The sequence below is a fragment of the Brienomyrus brachyistius genome, chromosome 4 (assembly GCF_023856365.1).
Source record: "Brienomyrus brachyistius isolate T26 chromosome 4, BBRACH_0.4, whole genome shotgun sequence".
NCBI classification, from domain to species: Eukaryota; Metazoa; Chordata; class Actinopteri; order Osteoglossiformes; family Mormyridae; genus Brienomyrus; species Brienomyrus brachyistius.
In genome coordinates this window covers 10,148,926-10,162,164 of record NC_064536.1, presented here as the reverse complement: position 1 = coordinate 10,162,164, position 13,239 = coordinate 10,148,926, and the positions used below count along the sequence as shown (strand labels likewise).

Below are 13,239 nucleotides of genomic sequence, written 5' to 3'. Positions count from 1 at the left end.
TGGCTCGCGTCTCTGGCCCTTTCCGGTGATTCGAACCTGTGTGCTGTTTTGAGGGTTGGGGTGTTAGGGTCCCCAGGGCGGTGTCCCTGGGGTGGCGTAGTCGGCTACTCATAGGGAAAAAAGGGGTATTGTAGATCGCTAGGCCACACTTTTTTATAAATATTTATAGCTGTGTTTAGAATGCTTTGAGTGCAGTATAATTAAGCCTTGACATATGAGAAGATACTCTGATATATTATGGCTTTCATTCGGTCAAAGGCACAAGGCTACAGGCCACCACAAAAAAAAAAAAAAATAGTTCTAATAATATCAGTGCAAGTGGGAGGGGCCATCGTGTCCAAACCGTCCGCATAGCTGGATAATTCAGTCATTAACCAATATAGTTTTGTCTAATATTTCCGGTGCCAGCAGTAAAACAACTAGCCAGCTTATTATCGGAGTAACTTTGCATTGTAAATGAAAACCATGCCGCAGGTCTAATAAATAAAATACAGAGTGCAATAAGAGACAGAGTGAAATGGGTCATACTTTGAAAATATTTTTTTCAGTTTAGCAGCTTATAAAAACCTATATTCCAGAAGAGATAAGAATAAATCCAACAAAACGGAATACATATGAACCTTTACTCTCACTGTCACTTATGTTCATTTTTTAAACTGGTGGAAACACAGAAGGATAAAGAGAAGGATTTCTCTCTAAACCAGATACGGAAAAGCTTGTTCATGTGTTTATTTCCAGCAGGCTAGTCTATTGAAATGGTGTCTTTGCAGGTCTTGGTAATAAATCAGTCAGACAGCTGCAGCTCATCCAGAATGCTGCCACCAGAGTCCTCACTAACACCAAGGAAGTGGAGCATATCACACAGGTCCTTAGTCACTGCACTGGTTTCCTGGGCATCACAGGATTGGTTTTTAAATATTATTTCTTGTCTACAAGGCACTAAATGGCACTAATTTCCTTGAACGTTGTGAAGCATCCAGACCCCCAAAGTCATCTGGCAAAGGTTTACTCAGTGTTCCCAGTGTCATGCCCGGCTCGTCCTACCCTCTCGTCGGCCATCTACCCCGCGTGGATTCCCCGTGTTCATCAGCTGTTTCTTGCTGTTGTGATTAGTCCTGTGTATTTCAGTCCTCACGTTCGAGTAAGTTTCCCCAGTCCTGTCATTCGCGTTGCGGGTACGTTCCCAGATTCTAGACTCCAGTTCCAGTTTCCTCGCTCTGTGTCTCCCCAAGTCGTGACACCCAGAATGAAGACCAAGCAGGCCGAAGCAGCTTTTAGTCTCTATGCTCCCTGTCTGTGGAACAAGCTTCCTGGAGACCTGAGGTCTGCTAACACTGTCAGCTCATTATAATCAGGGCTTAAAACGTTACTGTTTGCTGCAGCTTTTCAATAAATTAAATTAGCAGGAGTTTCGTCATACGCTGCTTCTATAATGTCACTTCTTTTTAGTTAACTGTTTATTTGTTTTTTGGGCTTTTAGACTTTTTAAAATTGTCTTTTAAACTGACAATGAACGTGTTTGTAAGTCCCACACCAAAGTTCCGAAGTACCGAAAAAGTACAGCAGCTGCAATGTGTCATGACCTGCGTGTCCAGTCCTCGTGTGTGCCACACCCCCTAACCACCCACGTGTGCTTCCGCGATTCTGATCACCTGTTTCCTGTTATTTTCGGCTTGCCTTGTGTATGTCAGTCCGCGTTCAAGTCAGTTTCCCCAGGTCTGTCATTAATGTTAGTTTGTCGCCGTCTGCCCTGTCTTTCCATTCCCTTCAATAAAACCACATAACCTGCACCCTTGCCTGCCAGCCTCGTCTTTACCCGCTGCCTGCCAGCCTCGTCCTTACCCGCTGCCTGCCAGCCTCGTCCTTACCCGCTGCCTGCCAGCCTCGCCCTTACGCGCTGCCTGCCAGCCTCGTTCTTACCCGCTGCCTACTAGCCTTGTCCTTACCCGCTGCCTGCCAGCCTCGTCCTTACCTGCTACCTGCCAGCCTCGTCCTTACCCGCTGCCTGCCAGCCTCGTCCTTACCCGCTGCCTGCCAGCCTCGCCCTTACGCGCTGCCTGCCAGCCTCGTTCTTACCCGCTGCATACTAGCCTTGTCCTTACCCGCTGCCTGCCAGCCTCGTCCTTACCCGCGACCTGCCAGCCTCGTCCTTACCCGCTGCCTGCCGGCCTCGTCCTTACCCGCTGCCTGCCAGCCTCGTCCTTACCCGCTGCCTGCCAGCCTCGTCCTTACCCGCTGCCTGCCAGCCTCGTCCTTACCCGCTACCTGCCAGCCTCGTCCTTACCCGCTGCCTGCCAGCCTCGCCCTTACGCGCTGCCTGCCAGCCTCGTTCTTACCCGCTGCTTACTAGCCTTGTCCTTACCCGCTACCTGCCGGCCTCGCCCTTACCCGCTGCCTGCCAGCCTCGCCCTTACCCGCTGCCTGCCTGCCAGCCTCGCCCTTACCCGCTGCCTGCCAGCCTCATCCTTACCCTCTGCCTGCCTGCCCATCTACCCAGCGATCACAATACAATGATACTTTTGGTATTGGAACTTCTGCTATTGGTATTTGAATAGAAGTTAGTGGAAAAGGGAAAGAACCAAAAATACCGTATCTGGTGCAGTGGAAAAGCACCCTGAATAAACTTGCCTTACTTTGCAATTGGATTCAAAGTCCACTGAGATAAAAAGCTCATGTAAATGTGAAAGACCAGGAGGCAGCGGGAGAAAGAAAGAGAAGCTCCACTAGCAGAAGAAAATGAAACACAATAAAACACAATAAAACACAATAAAACACAATAAAACACACTCCACCTCATACAGGGAGAGAGAAGCGTGTGTGTGAACAGACTCACATTGTAAGAATTCTGCTCTGGTCCTGGGCACTAATACTGGTACGACAGTGTCTTTGGTAACTAGAAGGAGACAGAGAGAAACAGGGATGTGAGTAAAAGGTTTTTACTTGTGGGAGATGGACTTCACTCACTGTGGAGATAACAGCAGTGGGGTATTATCATTATGAGGGACAATAACAGGCATTTCAACAAACTGCAAATCATGGTAAGTTACACATAATACAGATTTTTGGTTTCTATAATATTGTAGAAACATGTTTCATGTGATCTGGGTTTTGCAGCCAGTAGAATGTGAAGCTCTTTCACCAAGTATCACAAAGATTTAAACTTATTGAAAACAAACTGACTTGGTCACACATATGTGAGGCTGACTGCACTGCATACTCTCTCTGCATGGTCTACATCGGGGTCTGCTGTTCAACCCCAGGAGTGAGACCCTTCAGCCAATCAGTCATCTAATTAGTAATCCAGCAAAACGCCACAGACAGCCCTGATTGGCCAGCCCTGGTCTATATTAATATGAATAGACCAGAAAATGTATTAACCTGGGTGATGAATCTCTGCCATTTTCATTCTGCAAACATTCTCCAGTTGATCTTTCAGCTCAGAAACCGCCTTCCTCAAATTCCCAAAATCAGATCTTGGACTGACAGAGATTCTGGGTCCAAATCCAGCTTCAGGAGTGACAGGAAGAGCCTGGCGCCTCTACAGACACACAGTCTGATTAAACAGCTTCATCAACACAAATGTGTATTGCAATCTAATTAACAGAACTTTTAACACCTGACAAATGACAGACTAGTTGAAATACAAATGACAATATGCATCCATTTGAATACTCTGGTTTCCTTATTGCCAAAGTAGCTGTTCTGTTACCTGGAGGAAATGGATGTGATCCTCTGTGTGTGAAAGCTGCTCCAGCTCAGAGTGTCTCCTCTTCAGTTCATCGATCTCCTGCTTCAGTCTCTTCATGTCTCCTTCAGCCTGACTCATTACAGCCTTCTCCTGATCTCTGATCAGCTTTGTCACCTCAGAGCGTCTTCTCTCAATGGAGCGGATCATCTCAGTGAAGATCCTCTCGCTGTCCTCCACTGCTGACTGTGCTGAGCTCTGTTGGTGACACAGGGAGCAGAGGACAGTAAATTGGCCCCTTTTGAGACTCCAGAGAGCCTCATTGTACAATAGAGATGTGAGCTGACAGGAGGTATAAAAACAGCACAGGGCTGGGGTTTGGAGCATCAACATGCTGGATGCCTCGGGTACTGAAACCCAGCCAGCACTGATTGGAAATGATCACTCATTAAGCTCAAACACTGTCAGCTGCAGGGATTTGGCAGAGACTGGTGGCTGTATGGGGCAGGTTGGTTGTCACCATTAGGTCTCAGTTTAATAGGTGACCTTTTCTATGTTTATTTGCATTACGCTGGGTTGTGAAAAGTTGCATTTTTCTCAAATGGGCCATTTATGGTATTTTTTTTAAATAAATAAGCTACTACTGCTGCAACACTTGGTTAAACTCTGTAATCTAGCAACTTTATCCCACTGACCCAGAATAACCCACAGCAGCATTAATTTGGTTAATCCGCACAAGTCTGTAAATCTGCAATCTGTTGAATCTGAGAGAAGATTCAATATGATCACAAGCCAGCTGTTATCTTCTCCTCAGGTTCATACTCACTGTGAATGAGGCCACAGCCTCTCTCAGCTCCTGCAGCTCCTTCTCTCTCATCTGAATTCTCTGCTGAAATTCCCTCTGTGTTTCACCCATTTGTTTCTACAGATAAGAAAAAAGATGCCAAAGCAAGTTTGTTTCATTAGCTGAGATCACATTCATTAATCATCCTGCCCAGGGTGGACCCCAGCCTTGGGCCCTATGCTGCCTGGGAAAGGCTCCAGGCACTCCCCCTGACCCTGACCTGGATTACCGGATAGGAGACGGATGGATGGATATTCATACAGTAAATGATTTATTGACTGTAGTTAGGATACATTGGACATAGACCCTTTGGTCCTGTTTACACCTGGTATTAACATGCATCCTGGGTGATCCAATCACAAGTGGACAGCGCTAATTACCCAGGATGCATTGAAGATGCATTGAGATCCGATCACTCAACCCACATTGGGAGGTGGTCTGAGCTGCATATGGCCACATTCTTATAGCAATGTGAAGGCGAATGTGTCCTGGGCTGCACTGCAGAACCGGCTACTCAACTGACGTCCTATTAGATTGATGTCAGATCGCATATCAGTTGAGAATGGGCCACTGTGTAGTAAACTGCACTGTGAACAACAATAATGCATCTTTTCTCCTGCGACACTAAAAACTTTGAATCTGCTCGGAAGTTGGTTTAATATTGGACTGTTGTGACCCATTCATATGTAAACTGTGTCAAAGTCTGCATCGTTGATGCTCCATGCAAATTCAGAAAGGAAAATGTGTAAAATGGGATTTATTAAAGATGCTTCAGAATTTGCACAGATCATATATTTAATGTGCATGTTGGGGCGCAGCCTGGTGCAGGCAGGGAAACAAGGTGACGATGCACTTAAAAGCTCCAAGACAAAGGGAATTAAGGAGACTGAACCAAACTGGAAAGACACACAATAAAGGAACAATAAGGGGTCAAAACTCACCAGGGAAAAAGTAGCTAAGAAAATGACACGTAGACTAACAGAGGGAATGGGGCAGCTAGTGATGTTAAGCTTGACACCATCCATCCATCCATTTTCCAAACCACTTATCCTACTGGGTCGCAGGGGGTCCGGAGCCTATCCTGGAAGCAATGGGCACAAGGCAGGGAACAACCCAGGATGGGGGGCCAGCCCATGACAGGGCACATTCACACACCATGCACTCACACATGCACTCCTACGGGCAATTTAGCAAGTCCAATTAGCCTCAGCATGTTTTTGGACTGTGGGGGGAAACCCCACGACGACATGGGGAGAACATGCAAACTCCACACACGTGTGATCCAGGCAGAGACTCGAACCCGGGTCCCAGAGGCGTGAGACAACAGTGCTAATGACTACACCAATAATAATAATAATAATAATAATAATAAGGGGCGGCATGGTGGTGCACTATTGCCTCACACCTCTGGGACCCGGGTTCGAATCTCCGCCTGGGTCACATGGGTGTGGAGTTTGCATGTTCTCCCCATGTCGTCGTGGGGTTTCCTCCGGGTACTCCGGTTTCCCCCCACAGTCCAAAAACATGCTGAGGCTAATTGGAGTTGCTGAATTGCCCATAGGTGTGCATGTGTGAGTGAATGGTGTGTGAGTGTGCCCTGCGATGGGCTGGCCCCCCATCCTGGGTTGTTCCCTGCCTCGTGCCCATTGATTCCGGGATAGGCCCCGGACCCCCCGCGACCCAATAGGATAAGCGGTTTGGAAAATGGATGGATGGATGGATAAGGGGCGGCATGGTGGTGCACTGTTGCCTCACACCTCTGGGACCCGGGTTCGAATCTCCGCCTGGGTCACATGGGTGTGGAGTTTGCATGTTCTCCCCATGTCGTCGTGGGGTTTCCTCCGGGTACTCCGGTTTCCCCCCACAGCCCGTAGGACTGCATGTGAGAGTGAATGGTGTGTGAGTGTGCCCTACGATGGGCTGGCCCCCCATCCTGGGTTGTTCCCAGCCTCGTGCCCATTGCTCCGGACCCCCCGCGACCCAATAGGATAAGCGGTTTGGAAAATGGATGGATGGATAATAATAATAATAATAATAATAATAATAATAATAAAGGGGGCGGTGAGTGGCTCAGAGGCCTAAATATCTGTGCCCATGACTGGAAGATCGCTGGTTTGAGCCCCCGCCTCAGCAGAACAGTCATATGTCCATGGGCCCTTGAGCCCCACGACCCAGAAGGATAAGCGGTTAGGAAAATAGATGGATGGATGGATGGATGGATAATAATAATGATAATTAGTCATTATTGTGTCCAAGGTTCAGATTTGGGTGAGGGTATTACCCAATAATCTGTATAATTTTCCCAGTATAGAGACCAAGAAACAAATGATTGATGAGCCTTTGGTCAATATGCACAACCCTTCACCATAGTGGATAACACCGGATTTAGGGAGTTAGTGGGTATCCTGGATCCAACCTACATTCTCCCATCCAGGCAAACATGAAAGGGTTTGGTGACAGAAACATTTAAGATAGAATAAGAGAAAGCAAAGGAAGAGGTGAGAAATGCCAAAGCAGTAAGACTAACATCTGACAAGTGGACATTCATACATATGGAAGCTTATTTAGCAGTCAAATGCCATTTTATAAATGATAAGACTGAGTTGTCGACCGTATTACTGGGAGCAGGAAAATTCCCAGAGTCTCATTCTGCAGAAAACAAGGCTGCAGTCGAGGCAGCCTGATGGAGGAGTGGGGAATACAGAATAAAGTCCGATGGCTCACACTGACGCTGCACAAAATGTGATTGTCTGTGTCAGACACACAACCTGCATTGTACATGCACTGAGTTTGGCTATGGATCAGACACAAGGACCCAATAATATCAGATCCAAGGTAAGACAAATTCTGTGTGACCTACTTCAGAACCAGTAAACTGCTAGAGAAAGGCTTTGTGAAATCCAGCAGCAGATGGGCAGACCCACTCTGAGAATAATTACAGAAGTGTAAACCAACTGGAATATCACCTATTCAATGCTGCGATGATCACATGATCAAGGAGAGCCAGTTGGAGCTGCATTGGTCACTCTGAAGACAGAGCTCACATAGCATAATGACACTGGCCACACTGCTGGGTCCAGGATATAAACCTGCAGGTTTCTGTAGCCAATCTAATGCTCAGGCTGCTGTGAAACACCTTATAGCAGAGTGTGTGTCCAGCATTAGATTACAGGAGGCCCAGTAGAACCCATCCACACCAACATGCATCCAGCCACCAGAACCAGAGCCTGGAGGAACTTCATCTGGTACTGCAATGCACACCAGTACTGCAACCTTTCACATTTTAATCTGAATGTTCAATTACACTGAATTTGGAGGTACAATTATTATTGCACAGTACAAAATGCATAGTGTATATAATGACTCATGCTTTGTCATTTTAGTTCCAGGTCTGCGGGATCTTCTGGACAGTGATGGAGGGAGAGCAGACGTGTCAAGAGTTCGACAGCAGATGCTACTGTGGAGGTTCGGCACGTCAGTGACCCAAATATACTGCATTCTGAAGACCCTTTGCAGTTCTGGGATTGTGTTGTATATCCACACTTATATGAACTTGCAATACAGTTTATGCTCTCCAGCGACCTCCGTTCCACATTAGTGGGTATTCTCTAAAATGGGAGAAGTTGTGAATAAAAAAAACCAACAAATACTGTTACTTTACAAAAATCTTTAGTCCCCTTCTTGAGTTACAAATGCACTCCTTCCCAGTTAATTCAAAGGTTGCCCAATCCACAAGACATTGTACTGGCCAACTTAACCAGTACATTCACGTTCATAAAGCACTACAGACCACTTGAATGTTTGCCTATTTGTATATATTCTGATGCACGACACTCAGTCAAAATGAGCTGCTATTTACATATTTGACCACCTAGTATCATTAATGTTCACCATTTAGAAAAGCTTCGAGTACTGAACCATTTTTCGCCAGACTTGCTTCGGAAAGCTTTGTTTTTCCATCACTATGGGCAACTAAAGGAAGAAAACCAGGAAAAACAACCAGGTAGAGAAACAGGCTGCAAATAAAGACAATGACCTAACATTTCACCACCAACACACAAACAATGGATAAACAATAAATAGGAGGACAAGCATTTAGATACAACAAACAATCAAACTAGCAAAGAGACAGATGTGACACATAAGACAATTAACCAATAACAACCCTTTCCCTGTCCCTGGAGGGGTTACTAGCTTGTCAGGGTAACTTGTCGGATTTAAGGTACCACAGTTTAAATGGACTTCATATTTGTTCACTTACATTTTTCCCAGACTACCTTAAATCCTTAAATCCATTCATTTAAATCCTTAAATCCATTCATTTAAAATGAAGTTTTAGATAACAATAATTGATACCTTCACTGATCCCTTTGGGGAAATTCTTTTAGATAGAAAGGGGAAATTCTTTTAAATTAGCCTGACCTGTATCTCCGCCCTTCCTGTAGCAGCTGAGACTGTATCATGGCCTCTGTGTTTATCCTTCACACACAGCAGACAGATACACTGCAGGTCGGTACAGCAGTAGATATCCAGGGGTTTGTCATGATGGGAGCAGACCTTGTCCTTCAGATGGCTGATGGCATCAGTCAGCTTGTGCTTCTTAAAAGCTGGAGACTCATAGTGAGGCTGGAGGTGAGTTTCACAGTAGGAGGCCAGACACACCAGGCAGGACTTGACAGCTTTGTGTTTTCTCCCAGTACAGACGTCACACTCTACATCTCCAGGTCCAGCATACTGGTCAGCAGGAGTAACTGCCTGTAGTCCAGTCTTCTTCAGTGTCTCCACCACTTCAGCCAGTATGGTGTTTCTGTTCAGAGCAGGTCTGTGCGCAAAGGTCTCTCTGCACTGGGGGCAGCTGTAAACTCCAGCATGATCCTCCTGATCCCAGCAGCTCTTAATGCAGCTCATACAGTAACTGTGTCCACAGGGAATAGCCACTGGATCCTTTAGTAAATCCAGACAGATTGGGCAGCTGAACTGGTTCAGATCCAGTGCTGAGCTGGCTTCTGCCATTTTACCACGAACACTGATAGGATTCAGTTTTATTTTCTCTCACAGTCGTCACAGTGGGAGGAACTTCCTGCTTCTCCAGTTGCAGTAGGTGTGGTTTTGGACTGAGGCCAGACTGAGAAGAACAGACTGGGCAAACACTGGAGTTCATAACTAAAACAGTACAGTATGCAAACTATACACACAACATATATTTATTTAGCTTTCATGAGAATAACTGTTACTGACATCGTTGGCCGTAAACAAGCCATAATCCTACTCTTTGATTTTGTACAGTGGATAGAAATTAGGTATAAAGGTATAAGAGAGCAGATCTACTGAGAATGAATTTTTGTGTCTGTTTAGAATCACGTTTTGGATCATGTGGTTTCAGGTGAAACATGCAGGGATGTGCAATTATAGACAGACTGTGTCAGGATTAGACATAATAAGCTTTGACAAGTACTGTGTAGGATCACACATGCACATATTACCAAGCTTAAATTCCAGGTGGCCTGAGACAAGACCTACCCTGGTACGAGAGGCACACATCGGCGTAGGACTCAAAGGGGGGTTTGTGACCCCACACACACAGATAACAAGGGAGGCCTGCACTCTAACTTTTATTGCTCAAAGTTTTAACGACCTACAGATAGCAGAGTGGATCGCAAGGACAGGGGCCCCTCGACTTGGCACACAACCCCCTCCCCTCACATCCTGCCTCACATACCACTCACCCAGCACCCCATAGAAAGTTTTAAGTTTGGTTTTTTTTTGAATACCCTGTATAGTACGTTGCTTATGATCGCCAGTCTCTATAAGCAAGTCATGTTTGTGTGTGTGTCCTTAGACATTCTCAGTTTTGTGTGCCACCCTTATAACCATGTTCACATAGTGTCAATTATTTTACCCCTCACACTTAAACACTTGTATAAATTTGAATAAATAAATAGGTATAGCTACCCCTGCATATATGTTATACCAGAATAATCTTGGAAGTTGAATAGTCTAACCAGGGATCTTAGTGTGTCTTAACTTTCAAAGATTCTTTTTCTTTGACTGACTAACCCCCCCCCCCCCTTTTATTTTCCACATTCCTCAGCAGCCCTTATCTGATCTTTGTATCCTACCATGCCTATCTAAGGGTAAGATGTGCTTATGACATGAGAATATGTCATATAATGTCTGTATGAAGGGTATACATCTGATTGAGGTGCAACCTAGACCACCTAGTCCATGTACTGGTGTGAGTAATATAACATAATGATATAATATAAGTAATCATTAATTAATCATTACAGATGGTATTCGGTGTGAACCGCTAGGCTGGTATGGCATGTTTGGTATCAAACCGACGGAAAATCACTCCAGTTTCTGTTAGGTTGAAGAAACTGTTATTAATCATTTGTTATCATTTCTGTATAATCAGCAATGAGTGTAAATATGTATATACGTTATTTTGTTTTTCTCTAACCTCATACTTTAGATTATATTAATCATAGCATTTAGTTTACACGTATCCTGAGCACGTGCTTAAAAGTTGCCCACCTGAGTAAAACCAGAACTTCCTCTTGTTACTAACATATTTCTTTCTTTGTTCTCACTTCAAGACCCCTGCTCCCCATTGACTATAAATAAAGGTGCCAAGGGGAACCACCCTTTGTAACACATTCCTTTGTAGCGCATCCTGCAGAGAGTGTGGTTACCCTTGTGCAAGTAAAACTTTAAAGTGTGTTGTCCCGTAATTAATAGTGTGTGCAGAGTTGGAGTGTAAAGCTTTGGCGCTTTCTCCAACATATATATGATTTGGAGTGTAAAGCTTTGGCGCTTTCTCCAACATATATGATTTGGAGTGTAAAGCTTTGGCGCTTTCTCCAACACATATATGATTTGGAGTGTAAAGCTTTGGCGCTTTCTCCAACATATATGATTTGGAGTGTAAAGCTTTGGCGCTTTCTCCAACATATATATGTTTTGGAGTGTAAAGCTTTGGCGCTTTCTCCAACACATATATGATTTGGAGTGTAAAGCTTTAGCGCTTTCTCCAACAGTTTTCAAATCTGGTCAGTGGTTACCACAAAAGTGGATATATCAAAAGTTACACCAGCCTAATGAAAATCATCATTACAAGAGAAATTAGTCTGGTCATAAATCCAAAAAGGACTGATACAGACCCCCTTCCGAAAGCCCGCCAAATGGATGGTCAGGCATTGGTCCAGGACTCGAATTCCTGGTCAGTCCTATTCACGAACTTAACACTATAAAACCTTGCACCTCAGAACAAAGCCAGGAGAGGAGAAACAAGCAGTGTTCTTGAAGCCCGTCAGTGAAGATCCAACTGGACAGAGAACTGCAACTCAGCCCAAGCTTCACCAGGAGAGAAAATCAGAGGGACTCCACTCCTACAACCGCTGCAAACACCGCACCTCCCTGAGTGCCATCACCCATCAGCTCATCGGCCACTGCAACCAACTGCCAAGACCCCCCCCCTTTCCTGCATCCAAGTAAACAAACTTCCTTTCATTTCTAACAACCTAAACTGTCCTATTCACCTGCTATATTACTTTAGGGTCGTATTTCCACAGACTGCTTGCTTTGCAGAACAGTATTTTCCCTTTTAAGGTTATTCATTTTAAATCTGGTTATTGCATTTTCATGATTACATTATTTGTGTTTATTCCGGTATTTCGTGTCTATTGTTTGTGTTAGGTGTAATGTCTGTCTTGTGTTAGTTGTAGGAATAAATGCATGTCTTTTACACAACTTCAGCCTCCGTCATTGAGTGCTCACAATAGTCCCTGCCTCTGTGCGATCTGGCTACTATGCTCTGAAACCTCAAACTCACCTGAAATATCGCGAGACTCTCTCTCATCGGCCGTGAGGGGAGCTTCGCTACCGATCGTTTACATTACCTGGTGACGCAGCTCGCTGGACGAGCCTTCTAACTCAGGTTATTGAGCGACACTGGTTATAAGCGAATCCCATTTAAGTCTCACATTAACAGACTCACGGGGATTCACAATTGAGTTTGAAGGAGCCGACCATTCAGCATAACAATTGGCTAATAATCAGCATTAAATAATAATTAATTAAAAATTAATTAATTTCAAAACATATTGGTGGAGATATTAAAATTTACCTGAGCTAATAATTCCTACAACTGTGAATGCACAGATTCCTTCAAAGCAGATATACTCACTCGCATATGGTTACATTTCTAGTACTTAGCAGATACTGTTGCTGAAAGTGGTGAACAAGTGAGGCAAACATGACACTGCAAACATGCCGCTGTCAAGGTGCTGCCTGGGCACTAGTGCAGCTAGGCTGGTATTTCTGGACTCCACAGACATATCATTGGCGGTTGGTGTCGTGGTCACCGGGGTAGGAAGCACTTAAATGCAGGACTAATGAGGGAAAAGACTGGAGGCAGCTGGGAGTGTTTAACACGAGGGCTGGAACGAGACGTGAGATCAACAAGCAGCAAACATGGCCTGTTAGAGCCACGTCAGGGAGGAGGCGGGACATTTAATTTCATTTTATATAGGCTGTCGATAAACTAACAGGACATAAATATGTATAACACTAGGGATATGCTATGTACAGTACATAATACTTGATAATGATAGTATGTTGCTGGTTTATGTCATTACAAAAATGTACTTTTCATCATTATTTTACAGTGTATTTAAGTTCCTAATGGGGGCTTTTGGGAAACATACCC

At 44.8% G+C, this 13,239-nt stretch overlaps 2 protein-coding genes across 8 annotated transcripts in view; both read right to left on the bottom strand.

Moving 5' to 3' along the window:
- The window catches only part of LOC125740248 (tripartite motif-containing protein 16-like), a 65,347-nt gene extending 55,764 nt beyond the window's left edge, over window positions 1-9,583 (bottom strand). For 2 of the 7 annotated variants that reach the window (XR_007397480.1, XM_049011156.1), the window contains exons 1-5: window positions 8,952-9,583; window positions 4,512-4,607; window positions 3,710-3,943; window positions 3,379-3,538; window positions 2,834-2,893 (exon numbers count right to left, since the gene is read on the bottom strand). Coding sequence is in view for 6 of the 7 variants with exons in the window: in XM_049011156.1 (XP_048867113.1) it covers window positions 2,834-2,893; window positions 3,379-3,538; window positions 3,710-3,943; window positions 4,512-4,607; window positions 8,952-9,542 (1,141 nt within the window). In the remaining variant the exon portion in view is untranslated. The remainder of the gene's footprint in view (window positions 1-2,833; window positions 2,894-3,378; window positions 3,539-3,709; window positions 3,944-4,511; window positions 4,608-8,951) is intronic. The other 5 variants (XM_049011154.1, XM_049011151.1, XM_049011155.1 and 2 more) reach the window with 5 other exon arrangements.
- The window catches only part of LOC125740250 (tripartite motif-containing protein 16-like), a 91,007-nt gene that overhangs the window by 49,933 nt on the left and 27,835 nt on the right, over window positions 1-13,239 (bottom strand). The gene's annotated exons all lie outside the window — the stretch shown is intronic.